This window comes from Sinohyriopsis cumingii, chromosome 9, assembly GCF_028554795.1.
Source record: "Sinohyriopsis cumingii isolate HCF-2022 chromosome 9, ASM2855479v2, whole genome shotgun sequence".
NCBI classification, from domain to species: Eukaryota; Metazoa; Mollusca; class Bivalvia; order Unionida; family Unionidae; genus Sinohyriopsis; species Sinohyriopsis cumingii.
Window position 1 is genome coordinate 49430525 of NC_142969.1, and position 19701 is coordinate 49450225.

The 19701-nt window shown below is 33.0% G+C and overlaps 1 protein-coding gene across 1 annotated transcript; it reads left to right on the plus strand.

The window, feature by feature from the left end:
• Positions 1 to 1856: 1856 nt before the first annotated feature.
• LOC149791785 (uncharacterized) lies at positions 1857 to 16219 on the plus strand. Its single transcript, XM_089969263.1, has 8 exons — positions 1857 to 1978; positions 3874 to 4056; positions 5292 to 5378; positions 6027 to 6203; positions 6747 to 6860; positions 7496 to 7588; positions 8715 to 8859; positions 15405 to 16219. The coding sequence occupies exons 1-8, from the start codon at positions 1909 to 1911 to the stop codon at positions 15715 to 15717; spliced, it is 1182 nt and encodes a 393-aa protein (XP_089825389.1). The 5' UTR covers positions 1857 to 1908; the 3' UTR covers positions 15718 to 16219.
• The last annotated feature ends 3482 nt before the right edge of the window (positions 16220 to 19701 follow it).

Consider the following 19701-nt stretch of genomic DNA (forward strand, 5'->3'; position numbering starts at 1 on the left):
ACGATTATATCTTGGGCATGTGTTTGCAAATTATTCAAGGCTTGTGGTTTGTAGCAACATGATCCTGGTATATATTCTTGTTTGAAGTTGCTTTTGTAAGTAGCAGATAATACTATAAACATGTATGCAAATATATTCAGTATAAAATAATGTATTCATTCATTCATCTAGAATAAAGACAAGAGAGAAAAATGAGATGAAGAAAATGAATTTAGAAGAAGCATTATGATAACACTATTAATAAAAGAATAATCATCAAGGGGGCTGAAGACAACAAATATGTGTTATCATAAATAACAGAGATTTCATTCTTATGCGTAAGTATCTAAATAACGTTTAGGAAAATTATATTTCCTGAATTTAAAATTTATGATGGAAGAAATGTTTTCTTCACAATTTAGTATATCATTCCACTGAAGTAAATCCTTCTCGAAGAACCGTAAATACAACGAATAAAAATAAAAAGCTAATAAGTTTATTTAGAAGATTAAGAAACTAAAAAGATGGAACAGTCAAGTGAACCACACTTATGAATTTTATCTGCTGTATCAAGAACTTATAATATTTGGCAACGCATGTCTCTGCGACCCTATTTTGTTATTGTAAGTTCTCTAAGTGAATGTACCTAACTACAAATGCTTGATCGTTTAAGCAATGTTATGACGTTTGCATTTTATCGTCATAGCGGAAATGTAGAAAATTTTTCTCGAATTCTAAAAGTGGAACAATACATTTATTTATATTGTTATGTATATTTGATTTTTTTTATATCTCATTTAATTCTTTGCAAGTTTTAAAATCTTTCTATTTTTTTAATTTCTTTATATGTGAAAGTACCGTAGTTCTGTTTACTCGCAACTCGTACTTTTTCCAGAAAATAGCTTGACCTTGACTGAACATTTCTGTAAATACATAAGGCCGACCTGGTTCCAAAACCTATTTCGAATTTAGTAACAGTCACGTTAACAAGTTCTTTGTTTTAATTTATTTTATTGTGGGAGTAATAAGAGTGAGATCGAGGCTGTATTGAATGCGTGACCCTAGGCTCGTAAATAGATTTTAGTGAAGTAAACAACTTTTTTAAAATTTTATTCTTAGAGTAAAATGATTGATTTTTGTCAGGGTCAAGCTGAGAGTACGTGATGTAATCATGATCACGTGACCATCGTACGGGTACGCATTCTGCGTCTCAAAAATTACTGTATAACCATTGTTTTAGGGAAATAATCACAGTGTGGGTTTGAAAACGCTTGATGTTAAGTAGTTTCCTTCTGTTGAAGCCAGTTTTCGAGTTATATGTTAATTTTTCGTCAGATTAGTTGGATTCTAAAGGATTAATTCTTGTTTCCTGGAAACATATGTGTGCTCATGCTAAATTCTTTAACAAAGACATTTCTTCACAAAAATTATTCGGATTGCCAAAACCGGATGATCATTTCTTGAGTTTCTACAAGGAAATGTAGAAAACCACACTATACAAGATACAGCATACGTCATCGCCTTCCATCTTGGATTCTTCGTCGAGAATCGAACTTGAATTCATTAGAACATTTTATTATTAGGACTTCTAAAATTTTATTCATGGATTATTCTTGGATTATTTTTGGATTTGATTCTTAAAACCGTAAGTTCTTATGTTTTTTTTAAATTTTACCGTACTTTTTCAAAGTTTGTTGTTTTCGCTCTTTCTTGTGCCACTGTTTATTCGAGGCTAAACAAGTAACATAATAATATGTACCGGTATATTTTCATAACTGTATAAACGCATAACGTTTTCCGGTTACAAGGATATCCTTACTTTCACTTTTCCCATTGTTGCATTCTGTATTCGAAAGTATTGTACGATTTGCTATCAATACATCATTTAAGTCTGCCAAAGTTTACGTTTTAGACATTGTCGATACTACAATGTTGCTTGCAATGTTCACAGTCTTCTTTCAGTTTCAACGGGCAAGCATGATTTTCGAAACAATAACTGGTAAGCGAGATTCACTGGCTTTCTTTCTGTATGTCCGTCAGTTCTTTTGCATGGATGAGTTTCCATCGGATTGTACATATGTATATATGACCACATGTTTGTCTCTTCCTCTGCATGGGTGGATGGATGGATGGATGTATGCACAGATAAATTGATAGATACATGTGAATTTATATTAGGAAAATATGTATGGATGTATGCACAGATAAATTGATAGATACATGTGAATTTATATTAGGAAAATGAAATCATCGGTTTATTCACCAAACATCACTTATAAACTAACGGATGTGTCAAAGTTTCTTCCTACATACACCAATTGTTATCTAATCGCATGGCAATATAATACCACTGTGATCGATGAATGGGATGTGAGTGTGTGTATGTTGCTTTCAGCATTTGGTTTCGTAACGGAAAAATAATAATTTCAGTAGGAATTCATCTACCCGAATATTGCAGTTTTATGTATAATATCATTTTTAAATGGCATTGCTGTAAACTGAATCTTAAATGTTTGAATGAAGTAGAATACGTGCGGTGCTAAGGCTCAACGTACTGCATATATTAGTTTAGTTTATTATTTGTTATACAAGTACAGGGGCAGTTGATATGGATACATATCACCTGCAGTGTCTTTGGTATACTCTGAGCCGCGGAGAATTCTCGGTATGTGTAACCACTCATATCACCCGCATGTTGATTTATATGTTGAATTTGTCACTCTGCAGAACCTTTCTTCTTTTTCAAATCTGAATATGTTTGAAACTCATTACATAAAGCATACAATCCTGACTATTGAACGAAAACAAGGATATTTTAGTTTGTGCTCTTTTTAAATGTCTAAGAAAACATATTTTTCAAGCGAATATTTATTCTGACAAAAAGAAAATACATGTACTCTAAAAGTTATAAAGTGAAGAAATGACTTGCAGGAAATTATTCATGGTATACATAGTCACAAGGTAACATGCAATGTACTTGTAATTGATCATTACAATACGAGTTACCTTTCTCTGTGGTCACCTCACCGACATACGTCGGTATAGATTCCGCCCAACAGTTAGAAGGGTAATTTGTTTACAGTGGCAGCATGCATTATAGAGATTATGTATTCATAACTGAATGCTAATTGCAGGTCCTGCGACTTAATTAGCTGCATGTGGTAATTATGGAAGCCATGCACTTAAACAGACAACTGTCAAAATAGCTCCTACAATATGCATGAAAAATCAACCTGGGGTAATCCAAAAGACAACTAAATTTAGCAGTTATTAAAATAAGGAAAATAAACAGCGTAGACAATACCAGCCTCGGAAAGTGCAACAAATGTATGATTAACTATTTAAAATGAAAAAAGTTATCTGCTCGTTTCTTAGAAATTACATTTAAAGTCCAGATACTGCGAAACAGCAATTGGAGGAGTTCGTGAGATTACATCGGAAGTAAGGGACACACTACATTAAAGTTATATAATACACACACGCGCACACTATATATATATATATATATATATATATATATATATATATATATATATATATATATATATATATATATATATATATATATATATATATGTGTGTGTACTATATTACACACTAAAACCCAGATTACGCCATTTGCTCATACACCAAAAGTAAAGTAAAATTTGTTTAACAATACCTTGAATGATAATTAATGAGCAAATCCTAGGAAATTATTTTCATTATAAATCAAACCGTACTCAAAGTATAACACTGTAGAGCGGAACCATACATGAACTCTCGTAGTTACCTTCTCACTGTGGGTGTACATGAGCATGCAAGTTTGCGACTGACTCAAAGGATTTCATTCTGCAGTGTGACATAAAAAGTTGTAACCTTCTGTTTTGATAACATATTATATCTTTTACGAAGGAAACGAGACACAGTTTACTCGAGGATCTGACCAGTTGTCCTGGATAAGGGCACGAGAAGCTTGTGATAATATGTCATACGCCATACTTTCTGGAATGCGAGTCAAAAGTGCTTTTGGATTGCTTCATGTTGGAGAATTCGCCTGGATCGATGGAAAGGAATACAATTTCTGCTATACACAGGGTAAACTAAGGAGAGTTTCCTTGTTTTTGTCATACCCTTCTTAGGGACATACAGATATAGGATCCGTTTGTTTCCCCAACTGTCCGTCACATTTTTGTTTCTGGATTATAACCCACAAATATCATTTAACACACGTTGATAAAATCTACTACAAATGTCCGACTGCTAGTTCCTTGAAGCAAACTATAAATGGATATATGATTAGTTCTACCCGACATATTGTTACTCTCTCTGAATTCAAATATATATATATTTCTTGTTAATTAATGGTTGTATAGGCATAAACATGTGGCCCAACGTTTACTCAGATACGTGTTATAGCTTATGCTGACGATATTAATGAAAACTGTGCAAACAACCTTATCCAAAAACTGTGTAATAAAAGGGGAACTGTCTGATACAAAAGCAATGTTTTCAAACGATGGATGACAAACGAAAACCATACTATTTGTATTATAGCAAAGATATTATTTACCTTTTTGTTTCATTTTGTTAAATTTCAAGGGACTAAAATTATTTTTTCCACTTTAATTTTGATGGTAGCTATGAAAATGAATAAAACTGTGTTCAAGCGATTCGAGGAAATTATGTCAGTGTGTAGATCAGCATATTGTTCTTACTAAAATGAAGCATATATTCAAATTTTGGCAATATAATGCGAATGTGGCAAACACACACACACACACATTTCTATAAGCCCCAAACAGTACTTGCTAACCGTATTTAATTTGTTTCAGCGCCAAAGTGAGAAGTGAGTTCCAGTTTAAGAAGGGGGAGTTGTGTTCAGCGTTAAATTGAAAGTTGGGATTGAAATTGGTTTCGATAAATATATATATATATATATATATATATATATATATATATATATATATATATATATATATATATATATATATATATATATATATATATATATATATATATATGTATATATATGCAAGTTAAATATTCATATCCTCCGTGTGAAATCATTAAAAATAAGTATGAATATAGTGCCAGAGTTCCGAAAATTTGTATATTCCGTGTCGTCACGACTTTGATACTTTTCTAATATTTTAAAAACCATTATTAGTCTCAAGACATAACTTTACTAACCTAATTTCTTAAAAGCAGAGGAAACTTTATGTGCGCTAATACCTTTTGGTTTATAGCAGAGTTTATACAATTTCTCTATGCATGATTACTTTTTGCAATATATGTATAGACTGTTCATCACTCTTTTTAATACAAAACAGATGTCAATGAGACAAACAGGAAATGCAGATATGTGGCAGTAAGGAAAGAGGACACAAGAAATAATCTTGCTTGCATTTACAACAAAGGTAAAAACTGTGCATACAGCGATATTTTAAACACTCTTTATTGTACTATCGATATGCAACTTCATGGATTTTTAAGTTAAAGTTAAAGAAGGAATGCTATACTACTCTTATTATTAACTTTCCTGTTTTTTGTTAAATTGCTAATCTTGTACCTGTATGTATCAATTTAATTACTAGTGAAAAGAAACATATGACTAGCAACAAAGTAGGCTTTAGCAATGTTAGCGATATTGGTATATTCATGTCAGTTGATCAGAACCTTTATAATCCTGGTCAAAACATCTGTTTCATATAGGCGAGAAAGTTCGGTTTGTTAGACCTTATCCTCGTTTCAATTCCAGAACGGTTAATACTAGTAATTTGCATTTTGTTTTGAAAGAAATTATTCTACAACTTTAGCACTTCTAGTTATAATATAAAATGATTAACATGTCTTAACAAATAATACTATTTTAACTCAGTGATAGTATATACGTTCAAATTATTGGAGTGTACAACAAGAAATATTGCGCCAGTCACCTAATCGAAGGAACGAGTATTAGCTTTTTGATTGGTTAATATTCTGGATAATGTGAGCGATAAAAATATGGAGTCTGCATTCAGGTTTGGTCTTCGTAAATGTATCAAACTTGTACTAATTTCAAACAGACGGAAAATTTGAGATGAATGAGGAGATTCTTTCGTACACTGATGCCGTCACAAAATGCCTAAAGTCAAGTACATCCCTGCAGGTGGTGGACAACTTTGCCTTACCAATGGTTGTTCCAGTGAACAGGACATACTGGATCAAGGATTACAATGCTACCAGTATCATCAACGGATTGAGTAGGCATTTAGTCAGAATCACTTTGTATAACATTGGAACCTCTTGAATATGTATTGCATGTCTTCTGTAGAATTGGATGTAATCGGTATCTTGTTTCCTCAATTGTTTATATGGTCATCATCCTGTCTGCATATGGTAAAGTTATTTTGATAGTAATCAATATTTTGGACAGTAAAATTAAATTATTTTATACGTTATATATCCAGTGTTCAATTTTGTCCTCTAATGAGTCAGACAATAATAATTAGCGTTCGTTGAATAATGTATATAACATTAATTTATTTCTTAGAATAAGTAATTTCTAAATTAACGTATTCAAAGTTCCGAGCTAAATAGGAAGAACATTTGCTTTTCGGATAGATATGAAACAGACAAACTCATATTATAAATTATTGATGATGTCAGCATCCAAAAGTAAAACATGGAAAACAAGACAATATATAATAATATTTTAGGGTCGCAAATAGGTTATTAATTAATTTAACATGCAAAAAGTCTTACTATGTCTTCTATGAAATAATTCCTTGTCCAATATTTTACAGTTCCAGCGCAAACGGTGACAGAGTTATGCATCGGTATAGTGAAGCTGGACAACAACACATTTGAGTTTGGTACAACCTCATGTGATGAGACTCATCCCGTTATATGTGATGCGAGTAAGACTGTCTTTTAATTAAGGCATATCGTCTTCATTTGATACAAGCAATGGGGAGTATAAGGTAGCAAAAAGTACCGCATAGAACCTCGTCTGAATAAACGTCACAAATTCCCAAACACTAGCGAAGAAAATGTTACACAGCGCTCATTTGAAATCAAAATAAATGAGAAATTGTGAATCAAAAGGGGGCGCGTTCAAGGTTTCTCTTCAAAATTAAATTGCAACCATATGTTTAACAATGCATATGTAGTGTTTTCTTGCTGTGATTTATGATTGCATTTCGTCTGTAATTTGATTTATATTCCTGGACATTTTATCAGCGTCAAAACAGAGTGCCAAATTACCTAATAAGAGCATATAATCAGTAGAAACTAATAAATATAAGTTTCGGGCCTGTTTAATACTGTTCAAGAGACGATTATTTTCATGACGTTTTAAGGAGAAACAGAACACAGACACACACACATTTTGGATGGATGATGTAATATTGCAAACACCTATCGCCGTTTTTCATTTTTCATAGGTACAGACATAAATACTACCAAATATGAGTTGGGTTCTTGCAGGAAAAGAGAAAAGGAAAATAGGTTAATTCACTTTAGCCTAAAACGGTTATATTTTCTTCCCTTGCAGGTGGCGTCCCTACCGCAATAACATTAACAACCAGACATGAACGGATGCATCGGCTCGCTGATTTAAAGGCTTATAGCCAGCCGCAACCTGATGGTACATATAATAACACTTCAATGGGCAGTTAAAATTCGTACAACATAAAATGTTCCTTTACATCATGTCCGTGAATTTATTTAACCTTAGAATTTACAAGTTCTGGTGAAAGAAAACAACAACTATTACAAATCCATTTAGTTCATGTACCTTCTTGACTCACTTGGCTCACTTGGCTCACTTGACTCACTTGGCTCACGTTTACTGTTCTGAAGAAAAGCATATATATAAGAGAAAGCTGGCATTTTCCATTATTTCATAAATATACATCATTTAACTGTCGAAATATAAATCAAGACTTCTAAAATACATTTACCATGCTATAACAATTCACTAAATATACGTGTTTTTTTTTTTTTGCTCAAAGGACAATAGCCTAAATCGTCACATGCAGATATGCGTACATAAAGAGATTGTGTGATATGCATAAAATACACTCCGTTGTTAAGTAGATTATTGAAGATGATTACAGTCATACCTCTGTGCTACGTGGAGATTTAGCAGGCATACGTCACGGGACATGCTCTTTTGAACTTAAGTTGGCCACACATGTGTCTTTCGCTAGCAACATTTCACGTCATTCAGCCACTGGAAAATAAACTCAAATCGAATATAATTCATGTATCGTCATATTGAAGCTATTTGAATCATATCACTTACACATGGATGCGATGCATCTACAGACGGCATATATTTCAAGTTGTTGGGGAGAAATGCTAGAGATGTTTCAGTAATTATTGACGAAGGAAACTTCGGCAAATGGACAAACTGAGTTTCGGCAAATGGACAAATTGATAATATATTAATGCATAATAATACTTTGAAGGGGGTTTTCCGTTGTCAGAAAGGCTGAGATATCGAGATTTGCAGCTTTTCAAATTCTGAAACGAGTTTATCTGGATGTGTGCTGCAATAATACTGAAGAATAACAGCTAACACGCATACAAATGATTGTATGAGTGTTATATAAATGTATGTTACATGTACATGATCGAAGTTATATGAACATAACCGCATGATTGGAATCAAGTACATCTGCAAGTAAAGTAAGGTCTGTGAGATCTGATATTTTGTATTATCTGTTACATGCACTAAATGTTTGTAAACTTCTATTTCTGCATTTCAGATTTGATATTCATCGTATTATACTCGACCTTATGGGTCTTACCCTTCGCTCTATCGATTGTCGCCATCGTGCAGTACCGGAAAAAACGTTTGACTAAAAGCATTGCGAAGAATAGTATATACAAGTCGCGTCGTTCTGATGCAAAGTAGGTCTTTCTGTCACTGTCTCTCTGTCCGTCTGTCTGTCTTATTCTCTCTCTCTCTCTCTCTCTCTCTCTCGCTCTCTCTTAAGTGCTGCGGAGGCTCAGGTGTTAATGTATTGAACTTGTGACTATATTTGTTTTACATGCCTCGTCATGACATAACCTTCAAAATCAGTACGGTAAAATAGTAAACCACAACCCCACATATCTCTCTCATGCATTTGGTATCTAACTGACGTCATTGTGGTTACGAATGGAAATGATTAAGAGGTAAAAATACGCATATATGTCAATAACATGTCGGTTCGTTTATTACAGTGACAATGAAAGATTACATATGCTTATAATAAGCATCACTCACGCTCGGACATATATGGTAAAGACCTAAACACGCTGAACAGGCAATAACTTCGAATTGTTAGATAATAGATATACATATTTTAACATAATTTGTAATAGTATTTCTCCTCATCATAATTGGAGATGCATAAACTTAACAAATAAAACAGATATTCCTAATTATATTGATTATTGCAAATTAGCATAAGATCCGGCTAATGAAGAAACAAATTATGTAAATTGGTGATTAGCGACCTGTTTTAGTAAAATTACGGAAAATTAAAAATTTTTAGAAATATATTATAGCGAATTAACATTCAAAGCAATACATTGGGATTTCTTTCTTCTGCAATTCACATTGGAATACAATGTTAAATTTAACCATCCAATCATATTTTTATATGAAGTCATCAAACACAAAAAAACACCAGTAACACAGTCTCTCGTAATTATTCAAAATTATTCAACATGTTATTCGAAAATAATAGTTCAAGTGAGCAACGTATTGATTCGGATGAAAACATTACGAGAAGACTTTAGCAACATATTCCTAATTACAAATTTAGAACATCAATAAAACAGTCTCTTGTAACTATTAAAAGTTGATCCAAATGTTACTCCAAAACTTTAGTTAGGTAAGAAACGTTATGATTTAGATTAAAATATCACGAAAAGATTTCAGCAAAATATTTCTGATTCCAAAGTTAGACTAAACGATGATGATACATTTTTATTGCTGCCTTGTGAAATAGTTATAAAAATAAGTAGTATTATGATACATTTTTATTGCTGCCTTGTGAAATAGTTATAAAAATAAGTAGTATTGTTCGGTAAAAATAATTTTATAAATCAACGGATTGTTTTAAACTATGATTTAATACTGCTATAAACAAAGGACGTTGGAAACAAAATATAATTCCAACAAATTATACACTCCCTGGAAGAAGTCGTCAAAGACATGCACGAGACGATGATTTGGGAAAAACTGTGTGGACAACAACACCATGGCAAGTGCAACTGAACATCATTTTAAAGACAATGACCTCGAACGGAAAATGTTTTATTCATGCTAATACCCACAAAAGCAGATTTAAAAATAAACATTTCAAATTTTAAAATATTTTATAAATTACAATTTTATGGATTATGTTTATTTTTCAAATTTCCACATTTTTAATAACTACTGCAAACAACAACTCAACTAATCATTCAAGTAAAATGGCATGACCAACTGTGAAGAAAAAACCTGTCGATTTATAAATAAATCAAGCTGTCCATCGGCTTTCAAAGATGAGGATGTAACCCTGCCATGAATTCCAGATAATGCTGACTTTTTGTTTGACTGCTCGAAGCACAAATGATTAGTAATATTTTTAATCGTTTTTAATCTTAAAAAAAAAGATTAGCCTAAAGCAAATGTAGCAGGAATAGAAACACGTGAAGCAAGTGTATGAGCAAAAGACAGAGGAACGGGATTAGATTTAGGAAAAACTACTTTATACTAAATTTGTCACAGACAGATCAATAGTTCTTGAGTTTTCGGAATCATGCAGATAACTGTAATAACTGTCATAATTTTTGCATCTCTCTATTTAAACAACCATTTAAACTCTTACATAATCGTAAGTTATCTCTTACTCATTACGTCACTTGCATCACGTTGTAAAGCTACTGTCTGGATCTGCTAAATCTTCAACTATGCAATCTCCTAAACTTTCTACACTTTCCAACAGTTTATGCGATCTAAATTACAGTTGCAAGTTACGACTGTAAATATACTCCATATACAGTTGTTTCCACTACCTTCTGCTGTCATAAGTTTAGGCGTTTCATATGTTTGACTAAACAACCATTAAATCTTACACAAAGCCTCTTAATTCTCCTTTTTTCCCATAACTCAACAAGCTTTGCGCCGCAGATGAAATATTTTCACCTTGAATCTGTTCGTTGAAATCATATACTAATGTCCCTGTTTCTTGTAGTTCTTGAACACATGATTGCTTTGTATTAATTGCTTTCATCACTATGTCAGAAGGAGTTACTATTGGCTATCTTTGTGCAACGGTAGGTTGAAAAGGGTGCTATGAATATATGCCCAGATTTTTATCATTTGGATGTAGGAATTTACTCCCATAGTTTGTACAGCACAATACTTTAATTAAGCTACTTCCACCTTTATTTGGAATGCTCCTTTAATATTCGCATTTGCCTTTTGCTTTGCAATGCAATGTTTCTCTCAATACTTACATGAACAAGAATAATTTCATAACGTCTAAAAGGACAAGAATGATAACAGAAACCTCATCTCCCAATTAAATTTTAGAATATGACTAGAAATAAAAATTATACTATAACCAATTGAGAATAAAAATAACTGTTCAAACGTTAACTAACAAGTAGTTGGAAATATACGGATGCTACCAAATCAAGACAACCTATAACAGTGCCCCAGTACAGTATCAACAACAATCTTTTGTCCCATGCCATGATCTTAGAATTAAAAAGAAATTAATAAGTAAATTTCTATCAGTTGATGATATCACCTAACCTTTAAAGGTTTTTCACACCTTATTGGTAGCTTTCTAATGCAAGTTAACATTGCTTATATCGCACTAAGTGCCCAGTTGATGAGACTTAAACAGAAACATCTCATTTAATTACCTCCTGAAAAGAACACATACTATGGTCATGTAAGTTTTGTAATCGATTTTTTCTTACTTATAACAATTAATTACAACAAATGCAGTTTAACTGGAGTGTTTGATTGTTAATATTTAGGTCATTAAGAGAAAGAAAAGAAGTGGACTATATGATAATGAAAGTTACACAAAAGAACAATAATGATGGCAGTTTCGAATGGTCCCAGCTCTTTCCTGTGTTATTTTACACAATCTCCTTGGTAATAACTTTGACAATTTCAAACAACGCCACCTCTTTCCTGTTTTATTTTACTTGGGTTTTCGCTGTCAGTTTTGCATTTTTTAAACAATATGCTTTCACTATCGCTCAAGCATAGTGTATTATTGCAGGGAAAATATTTCTATCCTGTTCTGTCTCATATATGTCAATCGAAATACAAGGAATACTGCGATCTCCATTTAAATCATTATGTTCATACCTTCATGTTTTGTAATGCAGTCACATACAGTACAAATGACGTGGCATTACACAAATCATTATAAATCTTGTTAAATGATTTTAATTTTTCTTAAGATCTTAATTTTCTAAATTATTACTTTTCGGGAATTTGTATTCTTCATGTATTATATTGGTGTAAAGATTACCTGAAAGAGAGTGGAGATTATTCAAGTCATTTTTACGTTAACCTTATATGCTTGTTGCAAATTAAGGTAGAGAGAAGAAATACAGAAGACGAAAATTCAACAATTGAAGACCTAAAAATGTTTGTTGAAACTAATGGTTTTATTACTTGACCGCTGGTTTCATTGTTGCTTTAGGTCTGGTATTGAATCACAAATATTGGTATATTTTTAAACATGCTATACCTAATAAAATCTCCTAAGGACAATCAATTAAATCGGCTAATGTGCGAAACCAATTCCAAAACTGTTGTAAATTTGTAATTGGCTGAGTTTTTGCAACTGGTGTGATTGCAACTACAACAATATAAATGTACAAAGTCCATCATGCAGCCTCTATTACCCATTTGATCATATTGCTAAAGAAAGTGAGAAATGAAGGTAGGGTTATTTTCAAAGTTATAATGGCTAAATGTTTGCATTATTCACAGTATCTCATGTTGCCCCACAAAGACAAAGAAGCAGAGCTATGGTATATACGTCATGGTGGTGGGATCTAAATATATTTATTTTCTGGCAAAGTTATATTTTGATTATACAAGCAATCGTTGTATTATCAACTTTTAAATAATTGCAGTTGCACCAGTTGATAAATGAAAGGAATATTTCCATTGGTCGAACATAATCATGTGATCAGACCCAATTGCATTTATTTATGTATAAACTGTACGGAGAACTACTTTATACTAACTTCTATAAATGGAGTCACGTGGAAAATAACTAACGTAAACACTAACTTGGAAGGCATACACACTGCATGCCTTTTAAACGAAATAAAAACGGTGGGGGGCGTTATGTGCTGTTTGACTTGGCATCTGCTAGTTTATAATCAGTTTAAACTCAGAAAAACAACTTCACACTCTTAAATATATTCTTGATGACACATTTCCTGGAAACATTTATTCTAAGAAAACAAAATTGTTGGATATCATTTCATCTTTCAGTCATTCAACAACTTCCTAGCTTACACATGGTATGTTGTAAATGTAATATTTCTAATGTCATGGAGTGGACTGCACTATTTTATGTCTATATAAAGTCTTCTCGTTTCAAATCGAATGCTTAACAATAATATCTTATTCTAGTATAATTCGTGAACGCTAACATTATAATTCCATCCTAATTATCTTTGGTAATTTGATTTGTTTCACATTTTCCGTACTTACTATGGTCAAATCATCGTCATTTATTATCCTCATTTATCTCTTATTTTAATATTTGTAGTACATCTCAATGTTTATGGTGTACATCTGTTTTACAAATACAGAGAAAATTAATACTCATAAAATCATTTTAATAAAATTGTTGGTTTTTTTTTTTTCGTTACAACTGTTTTCAATTGGTTGTCTGGTTTTTATTTTACTTACCGTAGCGCACCAAATGGAACAGAAGAGCAAGGAACGTTGGAATTAAGTGACTTTTTAGTATTAGTAAATATACCAGTCTGAGAATTATGGTGAACTGAAAGTTTCACAATTTCCGTTCGATGTTATACTCGGAATTTACAACTCAGTACGCAGTTCAATTGCATGATCGTGCTTACCTCAATTGACTGAGTGAACAGGTTATGCGTTTAGCAAAGATTAAAATTCATTTGGGTCTGTCATTGTCACAAGCATACATCAGCAGATATCAAGTGTGCTTCACATATCACTTTATATAATTATTACATCAGCAGATATCAAGTGTGCTTCACATATCACTTTATATAATTATTACATCAGCAGATGTCAAGTGTGTTTCACATATCCCTTTATGTAATTATCTAGAGAATCATTTTTTCTTATTGATTGGTGTTACATTTATTGACATTTTAAAGAAACAAAATGTTATCAATAATATTAAGACCTTTTCAAATACCCCCAGTGGTACCATGTGCATATAATATTAGCGCTAGCATCTAATTCGAATTCATACGCAATTCGTAAAATATTAATTCAAGTCAATAACAAGCATCCATCAACAAAGTAGGGATTTACATTTTTGTAGACTTCCAATATGATGAATGTACCCAATAAACAATGAAGAAGTAAATATTTATTGTCCTGTTATATATATATATATATATATATGTATATGTATATATATATATATATATATATATATATATATATATATATATATATATATATATATATATATATATATATATATATATATATATATGTCTCTGTGTGTGTGTGTGTGTGATTCGGATTTTTAACGTAGCTTTAACAAGTTTTCAGTCATATCACTACGATGTCTGCAATGTGGCAGTTTAAAGTGATGTCTATCACTGGGGCATCATGCCGCAGACATGTAGCATGATGTCCCACCCAGTCTCATTATCCTGACACCAGGCCGACCAGTCCTAACACTAACCTCATAATGCTGAGCGCCAAGCGAGGCAGCTGTTAGTACCATTTTCGTAAGTCTTTGGTATGACTCGGCCGTGGATCGAACCCAAGACCTCCCGCATCCGAGGCGGAAGCTCTACCCACTAGGTCACCGAAGCGGTTGTCGTGTTCTATTATGTGTAGTTTGGACTACCTTGCCGTTTATATATTTGCGTGTTCAAATATATGTTCCTGGTTTACAGGTTGCATATTTTTGCAAATGACTTTTGACAGCAAAGATTACGCTGGCAGCAATATAGAATAGAAATACTAAGTAAATAGGTAATTAATGATTTCCCAGAAATCGCTTTTTAAAGTTTGGTTTTAGAAATTTAGAAAGGATCGAAAAGTTATAAAGCCTAGAACCTAGGCTGTGCTTAATGTACATTCATAACATTACATGATATATGGAGAATAAATCAATGAAACGTTTCGCCGTAGTTATCTTTTAAGATCTTTTCAAATATTGCAATATTTTGGAGCAGCAAATACATTTCTCTGTTCACTCTTTCAGGACAAAACAAGATCGAGAAAAGTTACCCCGAGACCATTTTATGCGGTGGAATAATGAATCAGAGAGCAAATCGACGCCTTGTAACGGCTACAAGATCGAGGACAGCACAGAAGGTCAAGGAAATAATCCAAGAGAAGTCAGTGATGACGAAGGTTACGATAATTTCGATCCGCAACTTGGGTTGTATGAGAATCCCATTACCGCTAACAATCCTACATCTCGCTATCACATTCAAGGACACGCACTATTGAGAAAGCATGCCCCTCTTTGTAACGAGCGTTACGATTATATCGATCCGCAACTTGGCTTGTAAGAAAATCCCATTAACACTAACAATTCCACATCACGCTTTCATGTCCAAGGACACGAGCTATTGGCAAAGCATGCCGCTCTTTGCAAAGAAACAAAGTCCAGCAAAATTGAGAAAGGCTTGTTTCCCGCTAGAGAAACTCTTGACCCTCAAAAATACATGTCAATGCATAATAATGAAAGAGACAGCACGATAGTTTTGGACACAGAGAACACGAATCTTTACGAGAACTTCAATCGGGTCGATATGCCATTGGAATGCCAATACGATAATATCTGATTCTGAGTATATCCGCAGCTATAAAAATCCTAAGAAACATTATCTGCCCTACTAATTATGTGTACAAAATATTCAGATCTTTTGATTAAAACTATCCGGGAAAGACTGGCATTATATTATTTGATCATGGTGTGCGTCTGTATGTGTCTATATTATATCCCCGACTTGGTTCATTCCTCTGTTGGGTATGTGCGTATTGTCAAGATGGTTTGTAGATTATTTTCACTCGGGGACAAATTAAAATCATCTAACATACATAATAATAAAAAATTCTCTCTTCCCATATATTTTCTCACTTTGTATATATCTTAAAATAAGTAATGGAAAAGAGTGAGAAGCAACAAAATTTGTAAAATTAACAAATAATTTAGTTCCATAGAATACAGTTGAAAAATGTAAAGAGAACTTACGGTTTTGCGAATTAAACCCCAAAATAGTCATATATATATATATATATATATATATATATATATATATATATATATATATATATATATATATATATATATGGTGTCGTTATTGTAATCGTTATATATTGAAATTAGCAGAGTCGGATACAAATAAATTCACATACTGTTATTTCTCTACAGAAAATTTGATAATACCTCTTGTCATTGGTAAGTAAAAAGCAAAAGGAGTGAGAATACAGTATCCTTTTGTGGAACTTATTTTATGCAAAAACAATATTTTACCTTTTGCTAAATAGCTGGACTATTACTACTAGTGCTACTAGTATTACTACTACTAATGATAATGATACATGTGAAATAATCATGATGATAATGCTACTAATGATAATGCTAATGATAATGCTGTTCGGTTCATAATCCCTAATTTTGTCATAATGGAAATTTGAGAGCTATTACTTCCTTCAGAGGTTACCTGTATACAAAGGCTACTTATGGCTTTTGCATTGCAGCCCAACTTTGTCCTAAAAGGCAAACATTTTGTAACACCACGCACACACACACACACACACACACAGAGTAGGTATTGGTGCAATGTTGTATGCAATGACGCATGTTTTTTAGGTCAAGATTGCAGACAAGTGCATTCACATTGGAGAACATCTGCAATATTCGCCGTTTTCAAAACGACATAATATGTTTGCGGATGTCGTGTAGGAATTACCTACCTCGGGAACTGAAGGTTTATCAACAGAAGTGTTCCAATGAGCATTTTCAATTTAATGGTGTGCAAAGTTTATGCTAAAACATTTTTACAATGACGTTTCCTTAGTTAAAAATTGCAATTAAGGCATAAAACAGAATTAAAAGAACAAGTCATCACAGCAGATATAGTAAATGACTCTTCTCTACGGAACTATTTGGCTAGACTTTTAGGCTGCAGAGGCGCCCACATAGCGGGTGATGGTGCTGTGTAAGATACACTTAAAATAAAACCTTTCCTAAAAGTCATCCCACTTGCCACACTTATTGTGGACACAAATGGATTACTTAACGTATTATGGATTATGACGCTATTCAGATCATCGTTATCATCTCGTGTAAATGTATTTGTATGTAGAAATCTTAACCTTAACCACATATCAGTGCAACAGCTTGACATACTGAATAAATAGCAATTCACAAATGGATATTGCATGACTGTGTTTAATACCCTTGCAGCAGTAATGGATGTATTTTGTTTATGCCAGATGGTCATAATCCTTTAACCGATTTTGGTGTCAATAATATTGTTTACAATTGTTGCTTTCAGGAACGGGGATGAAAAACATGTACTAGTTTTAACTGTGGAAACTATACAATCAGGTTTTGCACACACACACACACACACATATAATTGAACCACTAAACAAGCAATATAGGTGAAGGATCTGTGCGATAGTGTGATTAATATGCTCCATGCGGGACTAGCAAGAGCGTAGGCATATATATGTTGTTCCATGGTGGACCATGCAGATCGACTGTAGTTGTGGAAGTTCAGAGTTATGACCCATAACGACATACAATTGTACAATAACGGAAAGCAAAGTGTATGTGTTGCGTTTTATCTCAATATTTCATTATCATATCCTCCTATTAATTCTTTGGACTTTGTCTCAAAAAGAAGTCGTAAGGGCTGATTTCACATACCATACGAAACTTTCCAATCCTACTGGCGTATACCAATCGATAATTTGTCTGCGAAAAGGTGAAGAACATAGCTTTGAAGTTTCTTGGGGACACGTACTATTTGCACGTTTCTATATTATCGGACACTGCATGCCTGAGCGATCTGTGTACTCTGAAAGCTTTTGTAATGAGCTCTATGGCCACAGCCAAACCTCCATTTACGAGATGAAAGATTTGCATTAAGAAGTATGGTGTCTGCAGCCAAATTCGACTGCAGATATGGGCCGAAGCTGCTCAATGCCGACTAGTTTCTATCGTTGGATAGGGACTGTCCTCGAATCAGAGAGAAATTATAACTGATATGAACTTCAACTCCCGAAAAATGCTGATTCTGTAAAGGTAAAAAACAAACTGCTGGAAATGAATTTGTGACATATGAATCACATTTAAACCTTATTCAATATCAACTTCTAATATGAATCATAACAGATGTTGATATCAACACAAATTTCATTAGAATCACTTGAGTACAAATCTGGGTTTATGGGTTTCGTATGTCATTGCATTTGGATATGTCTGCCAGTGAAAACATTTGAAACATTTTCCTATGAAAATCTCTGCACATTAAAAATTTACACATCTATGCCCATCGCTTGTGCACGCGTTCAAACAAGATGAAATAAACACGTACAAGAAGTGCATGTTACTTGATTGACTGGGCTGATTACGTGTAAATTTAACAAATATTATCATTTATTGTTGTCTCAATTACAGTACATCCTGCGAAAGCGATGATCTGTATTAAAGGTGAGGTACATAGAACTTCAATTTGAATATTACTAAGTGCACTGAGAAAGTACATACATACATACATACATACATATTTTGCTGTTACATCATGTATATGACTATTCCAGGACTATATTAAACTTCAATAAAGATTGTGACAGTATGGGCCTACTTTTACAGTTTCGTACATATTGGAGTCCTTAATAGAATAGAGGCTAAGCAAAGACTCAGTTCCCCAACCCCCTCTCTCTTTCACTCTCTTATATCGTAATTTACAAGCATTTGTCGTGTTAAAATTAGGAACGAACTGTTCAATAACTATCATGGTGCTTAAATTTGAGTCACGCTTTAACAACTTTTAGAACGGCAGCAACTGTGGTTGTGATCTAAACGCGTATTGTCGTCGTTTTGAAAATACTTTAAAACATTACGATCAAAATCATAAGTCTGCAATCTCGACCTAAATCATTAAATGTTATCAAACTTTCTCTGAGGGCAGAATCTACTTTACTATTGCTTGAGAAACATGCTGTACCATGGACGCGGTTTTAAATATAGAAATGGAAGGCTCTGTTTTTGTCAATAAAGGCATACAAAAAGAAACTATCGCATGCAAAATTTGCAAAGAGCAACTGGCAGCGTTAATCGTTTTATGGTTTCATAAGGAAAGATACATAAACAAACATGTTTTCTTTTAACTTTGTCAATATTACAGCACTTGGGAACTAGACGATTGCAAGGATGATTATATTTTTATTCTCTAAAATCGATTTGCGTAATTTCTAGGATGCTGAGAGGGTATTCTTTCATAGAGGGTTTTGAAGACGAGAGTAGAAATACACTG